Below are 23,142 nucleotides of genomic sequence, written 5' to 3' on the forward strand. Positions count from 1 at the left end.
CCCACCCCCTATATAATTTGCTCTGAAATTTTTGTTTTCGCCATAGCTAGCAATGGCAACTCTAACACCAGGAATTCTACTGAAGTTACTTCAGTCAATGAACACCGGAGCAAGAGTCACCGGCGACCACCGTACGCCGTTGTTACAGGTGATTGGAATTGTACCGGCGCTTTCGACTTCCGATTCCCTGTGGCCTCATAATGGTTTTTTTGTTCAGCTTTCTGATTCTCTCAACTCTACTTATGTTTCCCTTTCGGAGCGTGACACAGATCTCATCCTCACGAACCGGCTTCAGCTTGGTCAGTTTGTTCATGTTGACCGGTTCTGTTTTGATTCTCCGCCTGTTCCACGGGCAGTCAATATTCGGTCTATTGCTGGTCGACACGGGTTTATTGGCTCGCCGGAACCCTTAATTGCTCGGATTTCAGGTGGGGGATTTCTCATCCAACCCGTTTCTGATTCGGATCCTATTGCTGCTTATTTGTCGAAAAATGGAAGAACAGAGACGGGTTCAGGTCCGGGTTTGAAAGATGGGAAAGAAAAACTCAGGGTAAGAGAAGTGCTTGCACCAAAAGAAAATGTGGAAATTAAGGAAGATTCGAGTAAAAATTGTTCTGCTCCGAAGAGATTTTCGTCTCCTGCATCAGTTAAACAGAGATCAATATCAGCAGGGAAGAAGAATTTGGTAGCGGAAAGGGATCCATCACCATCAGGGAAAGTGAAGAGATCAGCATCACCAGCGCCATCAAAGTCCGTGGTGCCAAGTTTGGTAGCTGCAAAAGAGGAAAATCGGAGGACATCGAAGGAACCAGCTATTATAGTTCCATCAAGGTATAGGCAGCCATCACCTACATCAGGGAGAAGGCAGGCAAGTCCATCGGTGGCAAGACGGATGTCGTTATCACCTGGACGACGATTGTCTAGTGGTCTTAAGGTTTCTCCTGCTGTGGATTCTTCTGGAAAGAAGAAGATGACTTCTATTGCTGCTGGAATTTCCAAAGTTTCAGAGGCAATTGTGGGGTCTGGTAAATCAAGTAGAAAGAGTTGGGATGAAGGTCCAGCAAATAGTGGTGATTCTTTGGAACAAACAGAGAAGATTTTTTCGAAGAAAAAACCGGATATTCAGGCAATTCTGAGAACTCAGGTGATATTTCTTGGTACTCTGTTGATTTCATGGAAATCCATTTACATTTATGATGTGCTCCATGTTTATTGTGCCACTTTAGGATTGAACAATATATGTTAGCTCCCGTTTAACCATAGATTTCGAAAGTTGTCATTTTTGAAACACAAAGTTGTGATTTTTGGAACTTGAAGTTGCGTCTCGAAAAAGTTTGAACTTTGGTGAGTGGAAGTGAAATCTGAGACCAGTTTTTGGAACTTGAAGACAGAATCTAATAAAAAATCTATAGCCAAACAGATATTTGGAGATGAATTTTCAGAATCTGATCCAATATCGATTCCTAAAGCTTAGCTTAGTTGAGTTTTTTTTAAAATGGATCTCTAATTATACCAAATCCCCCCCATTTCTAATATATGCAGAAACTATATGTAACTGATTGCGAGGTTTATCTGATTGATAATGGCTTAAACAATTTATGTTCATTTTTCAGGCTGCTATTTCTAGGCGTTTGAGTGATGTAAGCTGTCATGCTGAGGATTTTGGAAGTGAGGGAAAATTAAAATCTGGTGCTGTGGAAAATTCCCCTGACGCTGGAAAGCCTAGTAATGAAGCTCCAGTGATTCCAGTTCATGAGAAGAAGTGGACTGATGGAAGTGTACCACTACACTCCGTATCCTCAGAACTTGCGAAGCTTGGAAAGGTATGGATCTACTGATTTAATGTGCTACTATCCTATGTTAGCTTCTGTGTTGCATCTACTGATTTCGTTAAGCTAAAGAATGCGTTTTATTCTTTTAATTTATGAGTAAGAATGATAACGTGATTTCTCTTGGTGATGATGTCTATGAATTTGGGAAAGCTTAATAGAAGTAGCTTAGCTTATTTGACAAGCTACTTTGATCATCCAAGTAGCTTGTCCACATTCTTTTCCTTTCAAATTGACCACTTCAAACATGTAGGTAAATGTTCACCTAAATGTATTGAATGTTCTAACTATCTAAAGGGTTCTAGTCTGTGTAAACCCATTGAACTGTCATGAGACAAATAAGTGATAGCAAGTAGGAAACATCATCCCTATCTCTACGAGGTAGAAGTAAGGCCTTACACTCTAGCCACTCCAAAACCCTATAGTGAGATTACACTGGCTATGTTGTTGTTTGATGTTGATCATTCAAATGGTGCAGGAGGCAATGCAAAGGAGAATAATTGCTTCAACAGCTGCAGCTGAAGCATTGGAAGAGGCCCTTGCCATTGAGACTATTGTTAGAAATTTGAGGTAAATGTCACCATCCTTATAGAGCTTTGCCATCTAATAACTATGCCAAACGAGAAATTTTAAGCTTTGCTATCTCATTATTAGACCAAAATGTATGCACAACTGTTGGTAGTGTAATGGAACGATTGGAAACATTTCGTTGTTACAAAACATGCAAGTGAGAAATGCTTGTTGGACAATGCTTATCTCTATTATTTAGACTAAACTAGTACTGCACTTAACTGTTGGTAGTGTAATGGAACGATTGGAAACATTTCGTTGTTACAAAACATGCAAGTGAGAAATGCTTGTTGGACAATGCTTATCTCTATTATTTAGACTAAACTAGTACTGCACTTAACTGTTGGTAGTGTAATGGAAAGATTGGAAACATTTTCATTGTTTCAAAACATGTCAAGTGAGAAATGCTTGTTGGACAATGCTATCTCATTATTAGACCAAAATGCATGCACAACTGTTGGTAGTGTAATGGAAGATTGGAAACATTTTCATTGTTTCAAAACATGCAAGTGAGAAATGACTTGTTGGACAATGCTTATCTCTATTATTTAGACTAAACTAGTACTGCACTTAACTGTTGGTAGTGTAATGGAACGATTGGAAACATTTCGTTGTTACAAAACATGCAAGTGAGAAATGCTTGTTGGACAATGCTTTCTCTATTTCTCTTTCATTTTCCTAAGTCCTGTCTACTTTTTTTGCAGTATGTTTGCAGATTTACGCTCAACATCCAACCCTAAAAACCCTCTACCAACTATTGATTGTTTCATGTCAATTTACGAAGATGTGGTGAAATCAACATGTGTTGCTGAATCAATCACCAGCAATCGTGGCGTGCAAAAATCTAATGAGAATATGACTATGATGGAGCAACCAAAATCATCTCTTCTTTGGGTGGAGGCTGCTCTAGCAACTGATCTTGAAATTGTCTCTCTCTTGACAAATCAGAACAGTGGAACTCAATCAGCATCAGTGAAAAGCTCTCCGATATATCAATCAACAAAACCGTCTAACAAGAATCCTTTGATGGTTTCAGCAGTAACTGGATTTTGGACAAGGGGTAATGGGATGAATGAGACAGTAGAACTTGCAAAGAAGTTGCAATCTGAGATGCAAATGTGGTTCATCACTTTTGTTGAAGAGTCACTAGATGCAGGTTTTCGTGTGTTCAAGAATTGCTCCCTGGCTTCTGATGGAGCTTCTTCCAACTGTGATTCAATTCAAGCTATTTTGTCACAACTCAAGCGAGTCAATAACTGGTTGGATCGCGTAGTCTCCAAGAAAGATGAGCAACTGATACAGAAGATAGAGTGCTTGAGACGAAAAATATATGGATTCGTCATTCAGCATGTAGGAACGACTGCTGAAAATTCATAACTTTTGTTTTCTTCTCTTTCTTCAATGTAAGGATAGTAACTACTATTTTGTAACTTTTAGCAGAGTTGAAATTCTTCAACTCCATGTTTCAGAATTCATCCGCGCATGAAGATGATAGTCACTGCTATCAAATGTTAATTCAAGTATTTTTGTTACCTTTCATGATAGTTGGTTAAATTGGTTTCCTTTCAGCATTTCTGTTTAGTGTATCACCGCGCTCTTGGTAGTTTTTTGCTGTTTACATTGTTTGATTCAAATCAGTTATAGTCCAATTCATGAACATGGAGAAAAGAGTGGTTTATCTAAGATATACTGATAATTAGATAGGACATTACACACTTGCAGGTTAACAAAATATGGAGGTCGAGGATTAGAATAGAAGATTAGTAGGTAGTCGAGCGTTGTCTAGTTCTCCTTATCACTATTGTTATACAATCTTGTTCTTCGATCTTATTACTACTTGTTAGTTTTCTTTGCTTTGGTTATCATATTATGTGTTGGTGTTATTGTTCTGCTCTCCATTATGTTCAGCTTGGATGCTTCACTAATGTATCTTCCTTTATTATGTGAGGGGTAAAGCTGCATATACACTACCCTTCCCAGACTCCACTTGTAAGATCACACTAGGTACCATATTTCTCGTTTATCTGTAAAGCGATTATGGATAAACGGACAATCATCAGCTGAACTTGTTTTTAAGGTAAATCTTTTATTTATAGAGATTGAATATTCAGCTAAAAGGCAGATAGTATGGCAAGTAGTATTTTTCCTCTCTTGAACTTCTGCATGTTTACAGCCAAGGAGAGTTGTAAATGGGGGTGACTACAGATTTAACTTGAAGAAACTTATGAAGTCCTTCCATTCCTAAATCTCTTTCAAAGCCACTGCATTTGTATCCTCCATATGGGCAATCCGGATCGGAAGCAAAGTAACAGTTTATCCAGATAACACCAGCTCGAATCGATCTTGAAACTGTGTTAGCAATGTTCAAATCATTGGTCATAACACCTGCTGCTAGTCCATACTTTGTACAATTAGCTCTCTTGATCACCTCCTCTACAGTCCTGCAACCCGTCACGCGATGAAATACTAACCATATAGAGATACACTGAGAACTTCACTATTTGACAGAAAAGAAAAGATTGCTAATATTGGAATGAACTTACTTGAACTTCATTACTGACAAAACAGGTCCAAATATTTCTTCTTTTGCAATTGTCATTTCATCCTGCCAGATGCATTAACAAGATATGGCATGATTCGTATCTGATCGCAACGTTCATCAGATGCAACAGTTATAGTTATAGAATGCTTACAGTGACGTCAACGAATATGGTTGGCTCGATGAAATAACCCTTCCTATCCAATGAGTTACCCCCAGTTAACAATGTTGCCCCCTCCTTCTTGCCATGTTCAATGTATGAAAGTACCTTTTCAAACTGTATTTTGTCAATCTACACCGAAGGTAAACTGTGTGTTAACGGACAGTTGGTAAATGAAGCAAATGATAGCAACAACAACATGTTAAACAAAATTTCAGATGTATACTTGTGGTCCTTGACGAGTATTTGGATCAAAAAGGATCACCAACCACCCATGTTTTTGCCATCTCCACCAATTTCTCGACAAATTTATCGTAAATTCCTTCTTGGATGAAAAGGCGTGATCCAGCCACACAAATTTCTCCCTGATAGGAAATGGAAAAGAACACTATCTCATTGATTCTATTGAGAACATAACAAGAAAAGACAGTATAGAATTCAGTTTACCTTGTTGTATACTGCTCCAACAAAAGCAAGTGGTGCAACTTTGTCCACATCTACATCATCAAATACTATAAAAGGCGACTTGCCTCCCAATTCTAGTGAGACAGGTTTCAAATTGCTTGTTGCTGCAGCCTGCATTATTAAACGTCCAACTTCTGTCGACCCCGTGAAACCTATCTGTAATACATGTTATAAACGGTGACATTAGCCATGACAGTATGCTAACTGTTGGAAATAGGTGCTAGTTAGCCTGTTAGCATTGTAAGGATTCCTAACGACTGGTCTCAAGTCGTGGTTGTTGCAGATCCGCTTCCTCTATAGAGAAATCAATAAGTCTCCTAACTAGTATTTATTGATAGAAATACTACACTAACTTTTGTTGATACCTATCAGTGTCGGAACAACCTTTGTCCAAAGAGTGTCCATCGACACCCCTTTGCTAGAATATTACACAGTGTAGATAGGTAAATTTCTTATATGAATATATACTATATGTTGAATCTCCTTGACTTCTTCGTGTGTTTAGTTCTTTATATTTTGACTCGCCTGTAGTGAAAATCCTGGCTACGTCACTCTATCTTTTATAACTTTCATGGACAGTTGGGAATTTTACCTTGTCTACGTCCATATTGTTAGGACCGAAATAAGCAGGTGTAATGCGGAAGCTAGCAAAGCGAACCTCGAAAGACCATGAGTAAGAAGACAAACGAGAAATATACCAAAAGAGACAAATTTAACGTGGTTCGGTCAATCGACCTACGTCCACAAAGGAGATGAGCAATCCACTATAAATATGAGAGTACAAAATATGGAGAGAAACAACCTCAAACAATTCATTCTGAATACAAGGAGGTACACAAAACTCTCCCCCATAACCGCAACTCTCAAAACCCTAGGACTACATTGTGAATGCTAATTAAGTTAGAAGGAACAAGCCTATATTTATAGAGTCCTAAAACCTTTCCTACAAGAAAAGGACTAGTAAAATATTAAAACCTTTTCCTAAAAGGAAAACCTATTTATGGTAAGAAATCAGGGCAAATAAACCCCAACACATATGAGAGCTAAGTGCAGCACCAGCAGTAGGTCCAAATCCTGTTACCACATTGATCACTCCATCCGGAATTCCAGCCTGATTCAAGAAAGTATACAACCGATAGAATGATGTCGGTTTGATCAAGTAATTCATTGTGTTGATGATGTCGGATGGGGCATTTGAGCTACGGGTTCAGCTGAATTCAATAATTTTTACATGGAGCATAGATATATACATGAAAAACCACAGAATTTTAACAAACATTAGATTTCAAACCTATTTCCCCATCTGTTTCAATATGTTTATCTTACATTTTCTGTTTAGTCCGTTTAAAAAAGAATGCCTCTTTCCTAATTTGACAACTCTTTAGTTTCAATATTCCACAAGACATGTTTAAAACCACAAGATTAACAACATTTTGATACATTATACATATCTTTTTTAGTTAACAACCACAAGATTCAAAAGTCTTCTTAATTTTCTTAATCTAAGTGCCTAGTCAAACTAAGACAAACAAGATTGAAACGGAGGGAGTATTTCTAAAAAGCACAATGGGTTCAGTGTTAAGAACGGTAAAAGTTGAATCTATAAACTTTAAATCTTGGATCCACCTCTGAGTGCAGATGAATACCTGCTTTGCCAAATAAGCATAATAGAGAGAAGAAAGAGGAGTTTGTTCAGCAGGCTTAACGACCACGGTGCAACCAGCAGCTAATGCAGGGGCAACCTTATGCATAAGCAGCGGGCTCGGGAAATTCCAAGGAATAATGAGTCCAACAACACCAATTGGTTCGAGCAATGTGTATCCTTGTAACTCACATGACATCTTGAGAGTCGTTCCATGAATTTTATCTGCTGCACCAGCATAATAACAGAGAACATCCACTACATTAGGTATGTCACCAGTCTTAACAACACTAAACAACTTTCCTGCATCCATTGCATCCAAAGCTGCTATTTCCTCGACATGTTCTAGGATCAAGTCCGCAAACTTCAGCATTATCCTTCTCCTCTCCTGATTAAGCAATTCCAATATGAACATGAAAGTACGTCATTTGAAATTAAGACAAAAACAGTCACAATGTATGACATAGGAATCGTGATCGTTATCCCATCCATTGAACTCTCAGTATCGAGACAAGTTTGGAATGTGAACTTAGCGTAGACTAGTATATATGTTCAGGCAATCATAGGCTAAGGTAATCCATATCGATCACTTGATCATCATTTGATACAGTAGTACTTACTAGTATTTTAGTTGTTACATAAAGTTACCTTGGGTGATAAGCGAGGCCAAGGGCCATTATCGAAAGCTTCACGTGCAGCTTTGACAGCCAAATCAACGTCGTCTTTGTCACCTTCAGCAATACTTGCAATCACCTCCTCATTTCTTGGATCAATCGTTTCAAACGTCTTTCCTGCAGAACAAATTTCCAATTTTTTTTTTAACTTCTACATTTTCGTATCTTATCATGCCTAGTCGAATTTGTTCCTAATTCAGTACAATAAACATTTCAACACTCTATCCAGACACACGAGGGCCAAGGGCGGGTCTCAAGGCCTGTAATCAGGTTCACGTGAACCCAATATCTTTTGTCAGATCAATGAACAGTACTTGCTTCTATATTAAGAAAATCTACCAAGTATCTATAAGTATGTGAACTTGCAATATTAACTAGAAATCGTTGTACAAACACATAAACTTCAAATCCTTAATCCGACTTTACTGTTTATCAACTACTTTTAATCTGCTAAGTCAAACAGGCTCTAAACACCATACATCTGTATACTTTATTAGGATCTTCAAAATCAAAACTTTTCCCCTTTTCATCATAGAGCTTTAATGTAATAGTATATACTTCTTCTGTCCCAATTTATGTGACAGTTCAAATTTCGATATTTAAACTTCTATAAAGACCGTAAATTCAAACATAAAAATTTACCTACGCAAAAAATACTATAAATCACAATAATTAACTAAAAGGCGTATAAAGAAATCTGATCAAGAGAAAAACTTGGTTTCAAAATTCCAACGATCGTGCCACATAAATTGGGACGGAACAGAAAGAATAATATCATTAGGAAGAGGGAACTGAAACAGAGAAATTGTTTCTTATTCCAACTTATGTTACTAGTATAATTCTAAAATGTAGTAGGGTGCATATTAAATACTTCATGTACACGTACAATAACATATTTGGAGAGTCCGACCAACATCTAGGATAAACAAATAGAGACAAGGTAAAACTGATAAGAATAAAACCTGAAACAGAATCCACAAATTCTCCATTGATGAATAGCTGTGTGAACTTAATCTTTGGAATATTGAAGTTAGATTTCGAACTATCTTTAGACTGCATTATCTTTTTTTTTTTTGGTTGCAAAAAAAATTAAGAAAAATTGGCTTGTTATTATTGTGACTTCAATATGAGTGTATATATAGGCATTTAGTGCTACCAAATCAGTAAGTTAAAAACTTTTATGTGCTTATTATTTGCGACTCAAGGGTGTGGTTACTTTAAAAATTTTGGAAAATATTGAAAAATAATCTTTTTGAAAATGAAAAAATAATTTTTTAATAAAAATAGGGGAAAACAAGTTCCACAAGTAATATTTCATATTTATTACAGAGTATGTTTATGTTTATCTATTTTGCACATATCTCATCTTCACTTCCTACCTATAATCCTATGTTGCTCGGACTCTATAGAAATACCAGCGGGTGTGTGTCGGATTCTCACAAAGTAGTAGCGTGTATTTTTGGAGTATTTGACACGGGTACGGCATTGAAAGTAGAGAGTCCAAACAACATAGATGTAACCCATCCCCCACCCTCTCACTCTTACCTCTCATTGTATTTGTCTAAATTATATGCAAATGCTTTAAGAATATATAATATTTTTTGGTTACATATTAGACACAAGAAAATAAGTAAGAAACTCATTTATTTTCCTAGAAAATATTTTTCTTCGATCCCAACACACCCTAAGAGAAGCACTAATCACATATTAAATACTCAATTTCATCTCATCTGATAGTATTTGATTTGGCACGAAATTTTACGGACTACAAGCAAAAATACTCCTATGCACTTTGGTTTCGTTAATTAATCATTTATCAATCAAATACTATTAAACTTTTTAAACGGACTCTTAGTTATAGTTCAGTTGATTGTTTACGTGAACTTTCACCTTATTAGTGAGGAGCCAATTCCCACCATGTAATCCCCTCTCATTTTCCTTTTTCCTACCTGCAATATATATATATGGTAGTGGAGTAAGTAACTTTTATGGTACCAAAAAACACATACTACATTTGATTAAAAATATGTCCCCTTTTTTTTTTTTTTGATATTTCCTTACGATGAATGTGTCATAAATTAAAGTTTCCATTTTTCCTTTATTCTATAATTTTTTTGGTATCAAATTCAGGAGAGGAATTATTAACAGGTAAATAATTGAACGGATCAACACAGATGGTAGTTGAATGATTAAAATGCTTCTATTCTTATTAGAAGTTTTGGTTATGAATAGAGTTATAGGAAAAGTCGTTTGCTAGGAAACTACTTTCATATTCGATTTAGAAACATTTTTTTCATTGAGAATTCCACGAGCGGTGAATTTCAAACTTGTGGGACCTTATCTATTGCATCTAGTACCTATATGGCCATAAGTCAAGATAATTAATAATTCACAATAATTTAATTAATTAGGAGTTCCATACAATATAACGAACATCGAAAGGCAAATTAAAAATAGTTGGTCTAACACGCACAATTTGCTACTCTCTTTGTCTTAATTTATGCAACACTTTTTGCTTTTTAATATTCAAACTCCTTAATTTTAATCATGTGTTTGAATATAAATCTTTAAATTTTTTGAAATAATACTCATTTACTTATTTGAGAATTACATAAAAAGTAATATAAATCACGATAATTAATAATTTAAAAAGAAAAATTATAGTCACAAAACAATTCACTTGACTTTATATCATCACATAAATTGAGACGGATGAAATATTTATTCTTAACAATCGGATATATTTTAATAAGATAATACTAATTAGTGCCAAAAATATGTTAATTTTTTATTCAGGCAACAACCACAAGAATAGTCACTCATTGAGTCATGTAATAATTATTATATAGTTAATTTATTTTGGAAAAAGAAATGAAAAAAAAACGATTAAAATTAAAATGTGCCCAAAAATTATATTAGAGGATACTATTTGTATTCAATTATTAAAGTGGAACATGCGATACAAAAATAATGTTGCATTATGAAACAGTCTGTGTAATGGAGTGTTAGGGTCGGGGGCGGGTATAGTTTCTTGTTCTTCAATTTCTATTACTATATATTGTTTTGTGTAGTCCGATTGTAGTATTATTTATGTTGTAGTATTGTTCTGCTACTATCTGTTGCTTTGTTACTATATGTTATCTCTTGTACTTCATTATGTCTTTTTCTAGACTATTTTTATCTTGAACTGAGGGTCTATCGAAACCAGCCTCTCTACCTCACCTTTGAAGTAGAGGTAAGATTTATGTATATTGTATCCTCCTCAAATCTCACTTTGTAGAACTACACCGAGTAGATTTTCAACATCTCCATTTCACTTAATTAATATTATATCATGTCACCTCTCTTGGTAGATTTATGTTGTCGATCATAATATTATGCAATAGAAAGTTATGAAATTTATTACTCCATATTCAGTAAATTTCTCAATTCATACGGTTTGAACAAAAATTATTGAATTCTATCGAGCCCGTAGTTTAACAGATGTCCCAAATCAAGAACATGTAAATTTTGTCCAACTGAACTTTTTCTATAGCCCAAAATCCAAAGACATCAAAACAACAAGAAAAAATTATTTTCTGAGTCATATGGTATAACATGAGAGATACTATGGCATATAGTAAAAATCTACTTGATTTCTGCAAATTTACAACCAAGGAGAGTTGTAAATAGGAGTGGCTACAGATTTAACTTGAAGATACTTATGAAGTCCTTCCATTCCCAAATCCCTTTCAAAGCCACTGCATTTGTATCCTCCATATGGGCAATCTGGATCGAAAGCAAAGTAACAGTTTATCCAGATAACACCAGCTCGAATCGATCTTGAAACTGTGTTAGCAATGTTCAAGTCATTGGTCATCACACCTGCTGCTAGTCCATAATTTGTACAGTTAGCTCTCTTGATCACCTCCTCTACCGTCCTGAAATTCATCGAGATATTGATTTTTTAAGTTATATCACGTCAGTGCATAGAACTTAAACTCTGTTTACTCTTTGAAAATGCTAATAACGGAGGTGAACTTACTTGAACTTCATTACTGCCAGTACAGGTCCAAATATTTCTTCTTTTGCAATTGTCATATCATCCTGCCAAAAGCATTATGAAGACGTAAGTAACCAACAAAGTGAGGTTTGGAGGTAGAGAGACTGAATACCCGGTGAAATCCTACATGAATAAGGCTAATACTACGACAGACACGATGCACCAGACTACCATCAAGCCTAATCTCGTTGAAAAGCAAGCCAAAACTCAATTACTTGCTAGCCTTCTATCCTAGTCCGTGACCTTCATACCCTCTTCTATGAAGATGTAAGTAATATATCGTATACTTCATCTCAGCATTCAAAATGTAACAATGACAAGTTCAAAATGCTTACTTCAACATCAATAAATATGGTTGGCTCAATGAAATAACCCTTCCTATCCAATGCATTGCCCCCCGTTAGCAATTTTGCACCCTCCCTCTTGCCATGTTCAATGTATGAAAGTACTCTCTCATACTGTTTTTTATCAACCTGCATCAGGTAAACAGTGAGTTAGATATAGACGCGGTGAAATACATTTGCGATTTTGGTAAAGACAAGTAGAAAAATCTTTAAAAGAACAGTTTAAATGTATACTTGAGGTCCTTGATGAGAATTTGGATCAAAAGGATCACCAACCACCCATGTTTTTGCCATCTCTTCCAATTTCTTGACAAATTTGTCGTAAATACCTTCTTGGATGAAAAGACGAGATCCAGCCACACAAATTTCTCCCTAAAAACGAACGAAAGCAAGGAACAACACAAATGACCTCACTTATATGTTGAGACATAATAAGAAATGATGAATAATGAAAAATATGGAATTCGGTTTACCTTGTTGTATAGGATTCCAACTAGGGCAAGTGGTGCAACTTTGTCAACATCTACATCATCGAATACTATAAAAGGCGACTTCCCTCCCAATTCTAGCGAGACAGGTTTTAAATTGCTTAATGCTGCAGCCTGCATTACTAGACGTCCTACTTCTGTCGAACCTGTGAAGCTTATCTGAATAAAACACACACATTACAAACCGGTATGATTAGATAAGGCAGTACTCAACTTTCATTTGCCTTTCACTTTTCATGTACAAATATGTCAATTGGGAATCACCTTGTCTACGTCCATATGCGAGCAAAGCGCAGCACCAGCAGTAGAACCAAATCCTGTTACGACATTGATCACCCCATCGGGAACACCTGCCTGTTTTGAAACAGAGAAAACAGAGAATTTCAAGGATCTTATAATTAACTGATCTGATATGATAGTTTCGTGCAGATGAAGAGAACGAAATATTACCTGTTTAGCCAATTGAGCATAATAGAGTGCGGAAAGAGGAGTTTGTTCAGCAGGTTTGACAATCATAGTGCAACCAGCTGCTAATGCAGGGCCAACCTTCATAACAAACATCTGAGTTGGGAAATTCCAAGGAATAATGTGTCCGACAACACCAATTGGTTCGAGCAAAGTGTATCCTTGTAACTCGCATGACATTTTGAGAGTCGTTCCATGGATTTTATCGGCTGCACCAGCATAATAGCGAATAACTTCGGCTGCAGCTGGAATGTCCATGTTCTTTACAGGAGCAAATAACTTCCCTGCATCCATTGCATCCAATGCTGCTATTTCCTCTGCATTTTCTACGATTAAATCCGCGAATTTCAGCATTATCCTTCTCCTCTCCTGAATGTAACACCAACGCGAAGTAAGACAATGCAAAGTTGAATTCAAGAAGTTACAAAATCAACTCAATAGTAGGTTAATTGAATCAAAATAAACAAGAATAATGAGTTTAACCATGAAACTGAGCATAACATCTTAATTAGTAAAAGATTTTCTCAAAGTGAGGCTATATTTTTCAATGTTACTTCTCTTAGATTTATATTAGTGCTTCTTTTTTCATCTCCCCTTAAGCTGAGGGTTTATCGAAAACAACCTCCCTACCATCCACGGTAGGGGTAAGATCTGCGTACACATTACCCTTCCCAGACCCCACATGTAGAATTATATTGGGTGGGCTGTTGTTACCTCTCTTAGACATGACGGTTAGGATCGAGAACTGGGATAGTGCGGAATTTTGCCCATCAATGCTATAATTTACAATTACAAAAAAACAATACTAATGGAAAGTTAAGAAAATAAAGGAGACACAAATTTAACGTGGTTCGGTCAATATATAACAAATTGGATAAACACTATCATAGTCGATCACCATTTGACTAAAGGGAACAAGGCAAACATAAGGTAAAATTAACAGGATTAATCTAAGAAATAATACACTTTTGCTGCTATGTACTAAGAGATTCACATTAGTTAAAAGGTCAATCCTTTCTTTCATCTTTTTGTAACCTCCGTTCGTTTCAATTCATGTGAACTATATTCAGTCTGTTTAAAAAAGAATGACGTTTTTCTTAATTTGAAAACAGTCTAATTTAAACTTCCTATATGTTATACCAATACAAACGCTATGACGACCATGAGACTACCCAAATGTTATAGCCAAACTAAGAACCACAAGTTACAAATACTTATTTTATTTCTTAATTTCGTGTTCAGTCAAATAAATCAGCATAAATTAAAATGAATGAGAATTCTTTTAATTGAGGGCATCTCCAACCCTATACTCTATTTTACCCTCTAAATATAGATTTCTCTATTTTTTCAGACAACCAACTCCAATTCAATTCTCTATTTTACTCTCTAAAAAAGAATATTTTTCTCTCTCCTCAATATTATATTATTATTTCTATTTCATTCTTATTTTCTTATTTTGTAATATATATATCATTTTTTAAAATAATTATTTTATATAATTTTCATGTAATATAATATTTTATTTTTTAAATTCTTTATTTAATATAAAATTATAGTTTATGCTAAATTTTCAAGTAACATAAATTGCAAGCAAATATTCTATAATATACAAATTAATGGACAATTCAAATAAAAGAAATCATTAATGAAATACAATTACATAAATATTCAACTTTTAAGATTATGACGTTGCTCCCATAAATGCTCTATTAATGCATTGCGGAGTTAAAAAAAGAGCATTTTTATCCTTAAATTTTTTATATTTAGCTAAAAATTGTTCAAATCATAGATTTTCAAATTATAGTAGTGACAAAAAAATTTTAAAATAAAATATTATCAATTCGAGATGAAAATAGTATATATTAAATGGTATATATTAAATAATATATATTTTAAAAAAATTATATTATATTTAAAAAGAATTACGAATAATAGTTATTTAATTAATGGCATTATATATAAAATAATATGTTTATTACAAAATAATAAAAATAATATTAAAATAATTAAAAAGTTAAATAGAGAGGTGATTAGTAGTTCTCCCAATTTGGAGAACTACTATTCACCCCTCTATATAAATAGAGAATAGAGATTAATATGGAGGTGGGTTGGAATGTCTATTCTCTGTTTTACTCTCAAAATATAGAGAATGAAGAGTAAAATAGAGGTGGGTTGGAAATGGTCTGATTATGATGTTTTCAGGTTCCAACACTTTATGTCACTATTATGATTTAAACATTTTTTTTTAATTGCAATACTGTTGCCTTTATAAATGATTTTAAATAAAGTCAGATGGAAGGAGAGGGGAAAAAATCTTTCCTTTTAGTATCAAATCTTTTTCAATTTTCCACCCTACCACCCAATATTGCAGAAAATATTTGCAACTTTTGTCATAATTGTCTGCTTCCCAAAGTTATACATGATGTTTCAATTTGTTTATCTTTAGACTTAGACGGAATCTAAGGAAATAAAGAAACTTTTTGAATATTATAATTTTAAATAAAAAATATGTAAGATATACCAAAAAGTTTTAACTTTGAGATTTTAAACATGTCATGTGAAAAGTTAGATTTTAAAGATTTGTAAAAAAGAAAGAAGCATTCTTTTATAAACGGACAAAAAAGGAAAGTAAGAGAAAACAAATCAAAACAGAGAGTAATAAGTTTATATTAATATACTGATGGCTATAACGTTTGTCAACTACAATTGATGTTTAGAAAGAATGATATGTAAGTAGATTTGGAATAGAGAGATTATTTTTTATAGACTTTCGTCTCAACAAAAATGTTTTTTCAAAATAAATTTGAAAAAACACAAGAGTAAACAAGTTATATAACATTACCATCATTTATAAAATATCATGTTGTGACTAAATAAATAAAATAAAATAAGATTCCATTTATTCAGTAGCGTGTGACTAATTATTAATTTAAAATACTATAAAATATTTACCTTTTAAAAGGCACTTTTTCACTTTATTGTAGTTGCCACAACAATTAAAAAGACAATTGTCACTATTGGACAATAGAATGAATTTTGAAATTTATTACTAATATTTTCCATTTTTGGAATTTGGTCTAAGCCAACTTGACACAACTTGATTTCAAAAGGTATATTAGGTATGTTGTACCTGTTGAAACAAATGAATGTCAAAAGATACATTAGGTACAAGTGCGGATCTAGGAGAATGGAGGAGTGTTTATTCGAATCTCTCGATAAAAAAATTATATCGTATATATATTTAGATTTTAAATTTTCTAAACACAAGATTAGAAATAAACTAATTTAAAATTCAGCTTGATATTTTTAAGTTAAATTTCAAACATTATATTTTTATTATTTAAATCTCATTAATGAAATTTTTGAATTCGCCACTAAATTTAGGTATGTTTGTACCTTTTGAAAAAAATTGGTCAACAAAAGTGTTCTACAAAACTACTTAATGGATGGTCAAACTTTTGACATATACCTATTCGTACCTTTTTGTAAATTATGATTCTAAACAAGAACATTTCTATAATTATTACTTAAAAGTTCACCTAGAAAAATAGTAGTCTGTTTTTTTTTTATAAAAAAAATGTCATTATAAAATCAAACGAATGAATAGTACTTTTTTTTTACTTTGTTTGACCCTATTTTCTTATTAATCCATTTAAAGAAAAATGACATATTTTATATATGAAAATACTTAATTATAAACTTTATATTTATTCTTAATGAACATAGTTTATAATCACACAATTAATATGAAATATTTGAAATTCATAATTTTATATTTCATAATAATTATTTGACTATAAATTATGTTCATGACAGATAATGCAATTAGATATTTCCATATATAAAATGTGTCATTTTAAAAAAATGGATTAATAAAAAAATAAACAATGTCAATAAAGTAAAAAAAGTACAAATTTCAAGGATCTTCATTGTTTTATTCATTTAAACTTCATATCGAACTATATTATATAAATTAAAACGAATAAAACACAATTTACCGAGGGGGATAAGCGAGGCCAAGGGCCATCGTCGAAAGCTTCACGGGCGGCTTTGACAGCCAAATCAACATCCTCCTTGTCACCTTCACTAATTCTTGCAATAACCTCCTCATTTCTCGGATCTATCGTTTCAAACGTATTTCCTATTAAAAATTTAACGTAACATAGTTAGACTTTTCACGAAAAAATAAAACATAAAAAAAAAAAAAAAAAAAAAAAAAAAAAAATCTAATATATTTTTTTATCTCATTTATATATCAAGTTTTTCTTTTTACTTTTCCAAAAAAAAAAAAAAAAAAAAAAAAAAAAAAAAAAAAAAAAATCTAATATATTTTTTTATCTCATTTATATATCAAGTTTTTCTTTTTAGTTCATTCTAAAAATAAATAACACAAAATTCTTTATTTAGCAAATGTCTAAACTAGATCTCACTTATTTAGCCAAAAAAAAAAATCCACAAAAATATGTGGCTTTCTAAATAAGCACATGACACAAAATGCCAAAAAAACATTTATAGAGTCCACCACTCAATTACTACAACAACTACAAATTATTTTAGGAAGGATTGTAATTGTCGCACATGGTGCAACTCACGAGGGGATGTGCTTCTCTCTCTCATTCATTTTACTTGTCACGAAATAAATCTAAGAGAGGTGAAATTGTTCATTTGATTCTTCTCGATAAAAATAATATTTTATATACAATCATTTCTTATATATATATATATATATATATATATATATTTTTTTTATATATATATATATATATATATATATATTGGGTAATTTATCAAAGAAAATTATTTATAAAAACTTTCATTATTTTTTACGTGTCTCAATTTATGTAGCATAATTTGAATTTGAAAATCAAACAATATAATTTTAACCGTAAATTCATATTAACTTTTTTTTACATACTTAAAAACTATGTAAAAGATACTATAAATTATAATTTTGATAATTCAAAATATTTAAAAATATATATTACAAAAATTATTTGAATTCCAAACGTATCACATATATTCATACAAGAAAAAAAGGAATGGTTTGTATTGATTATTGACCGACCTCTAAATTTTTTTCCTATTTTATCTCGAGATAAGATAGTACTAAATTTAATTTGCGTTTACGAACCTCAAAAGATTTTTCCTATTTAATCCGGAGAAATAAGATCGTACTAAATCTTTATCTCGAAACTATCTATGCTCGTCAAGCATAACAAATGGACCCTAATAGAGATTGAATTTGAAGCTGCTGCAAACAGATTCATTGATCCAATTTCACAAACAGATTCAGTGTAATTTTTTTTAAAAAGGTATAATTACTTAACCTGAAACGGAGTCAATTAAATCACCATTAATGGCGGCGACAGAGAAACTCCACACACAATCGCACAGAATCGAACAAAACGAACAGATTTGATTCAAAAAGCATTTTATAGAAACATTCAAAAGTTGAATCTGTAACATATAACTGATTTTATTGATTCATTCACGGAATTAAACAGAAGAAAATAGAAATTAGAAAGGTATAAATCTATCAAACCTGAAACGGAATCGACGAATTCACCATTGATGAACAGCTTTGTGAACTTAATTTTTGGAATTTGGAATTGAGTTTCTGAATTCCCATTCGATTCCGCCATTTTTTTCACTTTAAATTTTTTGCTTCTGCTACTGTTGCGTTGCCCTGTGTCTTATGGAACTGGAATAGAAATAACACATGCTTACATACAGCCTATTTATAGGCTGGAAGTCAGCCGGAGTCTTTTTCTTGTGAGGGGCAGTTACATAAATAATCTTAAATAATAGAGTGAATTTCAGGTTTATCAAACGTAAAAATTATATTTGTATGCTATAATTATAATTTGTATAATTGCGCTCCATAATAAACTTTATGTTTGTTATAACTATTAATCTGTATATTTCGATATACATATACATAAAAAATATTTATTTGGGTCTATTTGTATATTTCGATATACAAATGTGTTAAATTAGGTCTTGGGCCTAACTCACACTCTAAAAGTCCAATTAGCGAGCAAAAGTTCATGATCATAATTATTTATCATATGGAGTACAATAATATAATTATAAGATAAATATGATATTGATGATGGAGAAAGAAAGCATGAATTCTAAATTGAAAGTTCATGATGCCTTTTCAATTCTCTATTATTTGTACACAATACTAATAGAGTAATTATGTGAAAAACCGTAATTAAATAGGAAAAGGTGGAAAAAATGACTTTCATTATTTACTATTTGTTAAATTAGGTCTTGGGCGTAACTCACACCCCAAAAGCTAGCTCAAAGGGAGAAGGATTACCCAAGCCTTATAAGGAGTCCACCCATCTCATTAACCACCGATGTGGGACTTTTGTCATTCTTTAACAAAATGGGTCCTGCATTTGTATATTTCAGTATACAAATGGGTCACGCATTTGTATATTTCGGTATACAAATAGGATGATCAAAAACATGGAATGTTTGCTGCGAATTACAAATAAAAGAAACTATGGCTATAACATTTAATTTGAATTAATAGTTTGTTATTTCATATAATTTTTCCTAAATAATAAGTGATCCTCACGGAGAAAATAATATGTACGTAATCTTATTAAGGTAAAAAAAAAGTATATGTCCTTTCATAATTAATGTTTGGCTCCAATTTTTATTTCAAAGTGAAGTAGGGAGAGAATGGATTTTATTAGTTTTATTTCTATTTTGGGAAGATAAATACTATTTCCGTCCATTTTTAATTGCTATAGTTTTCTTTTTTAGAGTCAAATTATAAAAACTTTGGTTAACATTTTACGATATATATTTTTTCATCATATTGATATGCAAAAAAAAGGTAATTTATAGTACTTTTCGTATAGTTTTTGAATATCTAAATTTTTTATTTAAAGTATCGAATTAATGTAATCTAATTCAACTTTGAAAATTAGTCAAATTGACTTTCGAAAAACATAACATGACAAATAAATTGGACAGAGAGTAAATTATTTTTGATAGATTTTTGAGAAAACTACATAAATGAGCCATAAAATCTAAAATAATTACAAGTTCATACCCAAATCCAAAATAATTTCTGAAATACCCATTCTCTCATAAATAATTACAGTTCATACCCCCCATTCATTAAGGGTGATAATTTTCGCTTAAGTGATACTAAATCGGTATCATATACTGTATTGGTATCATTAAGGTTGATAATTTCGCTTAACTGATACTAAATCAGTATATATATACTGTATTGGTATCATTAAGGTTTCTTGTTCATAAATTACTTATTAATCAATGATACTATAAGAGTATATATGTATATTGTTGTGGTATCATCAAGGTTTGTTGTTAAGAAATTACTCATTAGTCAATGATACTACAAGAGTATATATATACTCTTGTAGTATCATTGACTAATGAGTAATTTCTGAACAACAAGCCTTAATGATACCAATACAATATACATATACTGATTTAGTATCACTTCAACGAAATTATCAGCCTTAATGATACCAATACAATATATATGATACTGATTTAGTATCAGTTAAGCGAAATTAGTAAATGGGATATATAGTGTAATTATTTAGTGGGGTATGAATATAAAGGGGTATATGTTTTGCTATTATGGGGTATTTGCTTATTTTCCCCTAGATTTTTTACTCAAATGAAGTAACTATATATAATATAAAAGAATTAATTTTATATATATAAGTTAAAAGTCAAACTTATATGCATGAAAATGTGAAAATTTGAATTTGCAATTTAATCTATTGACAAATATATGTATTTTTAGTTTGACTTGTTCACTTTTTTTATATAATACGTCAATATTCTTGCTTGCTTATTCACTTTTCTACATATCAAATAAAATTGGGGGTCACTTGAATATTTGCTTATTTACTTGTAATTGTATTGCTTATTCATATTTTTACACAACAAAAAAAATGGGTCCACTTAAATATTGTCCATTTTACTTGCAATTGTGACTCGGTTTATATTTGTAATTGATTCCATTTGTTTTATATGTTCATTTTAAATTTTATATACCTCTTAAAATATAAATGTGAGTAATAATTTTATGTAAATATTAGTTATGAAAATTTAATTATTTATGTATTACTTATTATTTATATTTTGCGTGTTTCATTATTAAAAAAATTATACTAAATAAGTACTATTTAATTAAATGTAGCAAATATATCTGATGATTTAAATTTAAACTTTTGATTTAATTGTCCAAAATTCTATCATATTTTATAATACGTTTGCTTATTATTTCTCGATCTTTTATCCACAAATTCCTTTTGATTTCTAGTGTTAATGTTCGATAGTTACTATCACTATTAAGCCTACGTTCTTGTGGTCCTTACAAACTTAATCTTTCCCTAAGATTCATTATTTAGTCGATTGAACTTGTTGATTTTGTGTTAATAGTAATTTGTTCTAAAAATTATCACTCATAGATTTTGTTTTCCTTTCATTTCAATTAAAAAAAAATGAAAGATGAATATTTTTTATTCAGTTAAGGATGTGTTATAGTTCCACATCTCAACAAACAAGCAATAGACACAATTAAGGAAGCCTTAAATTAACTCTAAAAATAGTATAACGACTTAAATAAATAAAAAAGTTAAATGAACCCCCTTTTACCTCTCTACTTCCTTCCACCCTTATCGTTGACAAGTGATCGGAAGGAGACGATTAATTCAATTAAAAAAAAAATCAGACTATATATATAATATCATAATTATTTTTTATATATGTAATAAAGCTGAAATTCTTTTGACTTCTTTGGGTATTTTCTAAAAATATATTCTAAATTCTTTTATTAAAAAAAATTGATTTCGCCATCGAATATGCCAATGCAATAAAGATAATTTACAATTTAATTTTAAAAGTTATCTGAGGAGGTTGATTGACTATGCAGGGCCAAGAGATTTTAATAATGGTACTAAACACCAAAATGTGTCACACACATTCAAGTCATGGCCCGTCCCTGTCATTTTCATAAATTTGATTTAGACAAAAAAATAATAACAATAATTCGAATTTTATCGGGCTTTCATGTTGCGTACAGTATATTAGATTGGAAATTTAAAAAAAAGTACAAAAGAGAACTCATGGATATATTGCGATACATAAGTTATGTATCAGACATATAAGTTATGTATCAAATACATAGATAAATCAGATACATACTGATTTATGTTTGAAATAATTGGGGTTTTGTAACAACAATACCGTTTGTACCAAATACATTGTACACAAACAAAGTTATATGATAGAGCCTAGAGGTGGAGTGATGTATCCGGATGTTAAGAGAGAGAAGGAAAAAAGGAATTTTTGTAATTAATTCAAATGATAGGAATTTTTATAGATTATATTATTTTAAACCGTGTTATTATGTAATTAAAAAAAAATGGAAGAAGAAAATATAGAAAGCGAAATAGAAAAAGGCTATACAGAAATGTATGATGAAATCAAATTATGGAGTAACATTAATTAGATATTAATTGGAAACTACTTTTTGAATTCATTAGTTATTGGAATTATATAGTAATAAACTATGCTATCAAAGTGGTGAAAATGATGATATTGATGTAACCTTAAAAAAAGAATTTGTAAATTACATAATCTTCATGAAAAAAATTGGGATATTAATGAAATATATGGAGGTGCAAAAAGCCAAAAGGATTATTATATATGAATATTATCCCCAAAAAGAATTTTCGAGATCCTAATTCTTAACTATGTGATACGTAACGCCCAAAAATAAGGGCATCCATATGTCGTCTAAAATTCTGGCGTGTCTATCAAAATGGATATATATATATATATATATATATAATAGAATAAAAATAAATATTCGTTATAATAGTATTTCCTAATTATTAATTGCAATACTTAATCGAGTTA

At 31.8% G+C, this 23,142-nt stretch overlaps 2 protein-coding genes and 1 pseudogene across 2 annotated transcripts; 1 reads left to right on the forward strand and 2 right to left on the reverse strand.

The window, feature by feature from the left end:
* The first annotated feature begins 6 nt into the window (after positions 1–6).
* Positions 7–3,938, forward strand: LOC102590897 (uncharacterized). The gene is made up of 4 exons (XM_006353391.1): positions 7–1,144; positions 1,614–1,823; positions 2,308–2,399; positions 3,104–3,938. Exons 1-4 carry the CDS (start codon positions 53–55, stop codon positions 3,774–3,776), a joined length of 2,067 nt encoding a protein of 688 aa, XP_006353453.1. The 5' UTR covers positions 7–52; the 3' UTR covers positions 3,777–3,938.
* Positions 3,939–4,471: 533 nt separating this feature from the next.
* Positions 4,472–8,964, reverse strand: LOC102591247 (aldehyde dehydrogenase family 2 member C4-like; annotated as a pseudogene).
* A 2,365-nt stretch (positions 8,965–11,329) lies between these two features.
* LOC102591575 (aldehyde dehydrogenase family 2 member C4-like) lies at positions 11,330–18,937 on the reverse strand. Its single transcript, XM_006353392.2, has 9 exons — positions 18,761–18,937; positions 17,217–17,359; positions 13,204–13,587; positions 13,018–13,107; positions 12,739–12,912; positions 12,500–12,637; positions 12,257–12,394; positions 11,904–11,965; positions 11,330–11,799 (listed from the first exon to the last, which is right to left on the reverse strand). Exons 1-9 carry the CDS (start codon positions 18,858–18,860, stop codon positions 11,526–11,528), a joined length of 1,503 nt encoding a protein of 500 aa, XP_006353454.1. The 5' UTR covers positions 18,861–18,937; the 3' UTR covers positions 11,330–11,525.
* Between the last annotated feature and the right edge of the window lie 4,205 nt (positions 18,938–23,142).

Source organism: Solanum tuberosum, unplaced genomic scaffold (genome assembly GCF_000226075.1).
Source record: "Solanum tuberosum cultivar DM 1-3 516 R44 unplaced genomic scaffold, SolTub_3.0 scf00155, whole genome shotgun sequence".
NCBI lineage: Eukaryota > Viridiplantae > Streptophyta > Magnoliopsida > Solanales > Solanaceae > Solanum > Solanum tuberosum.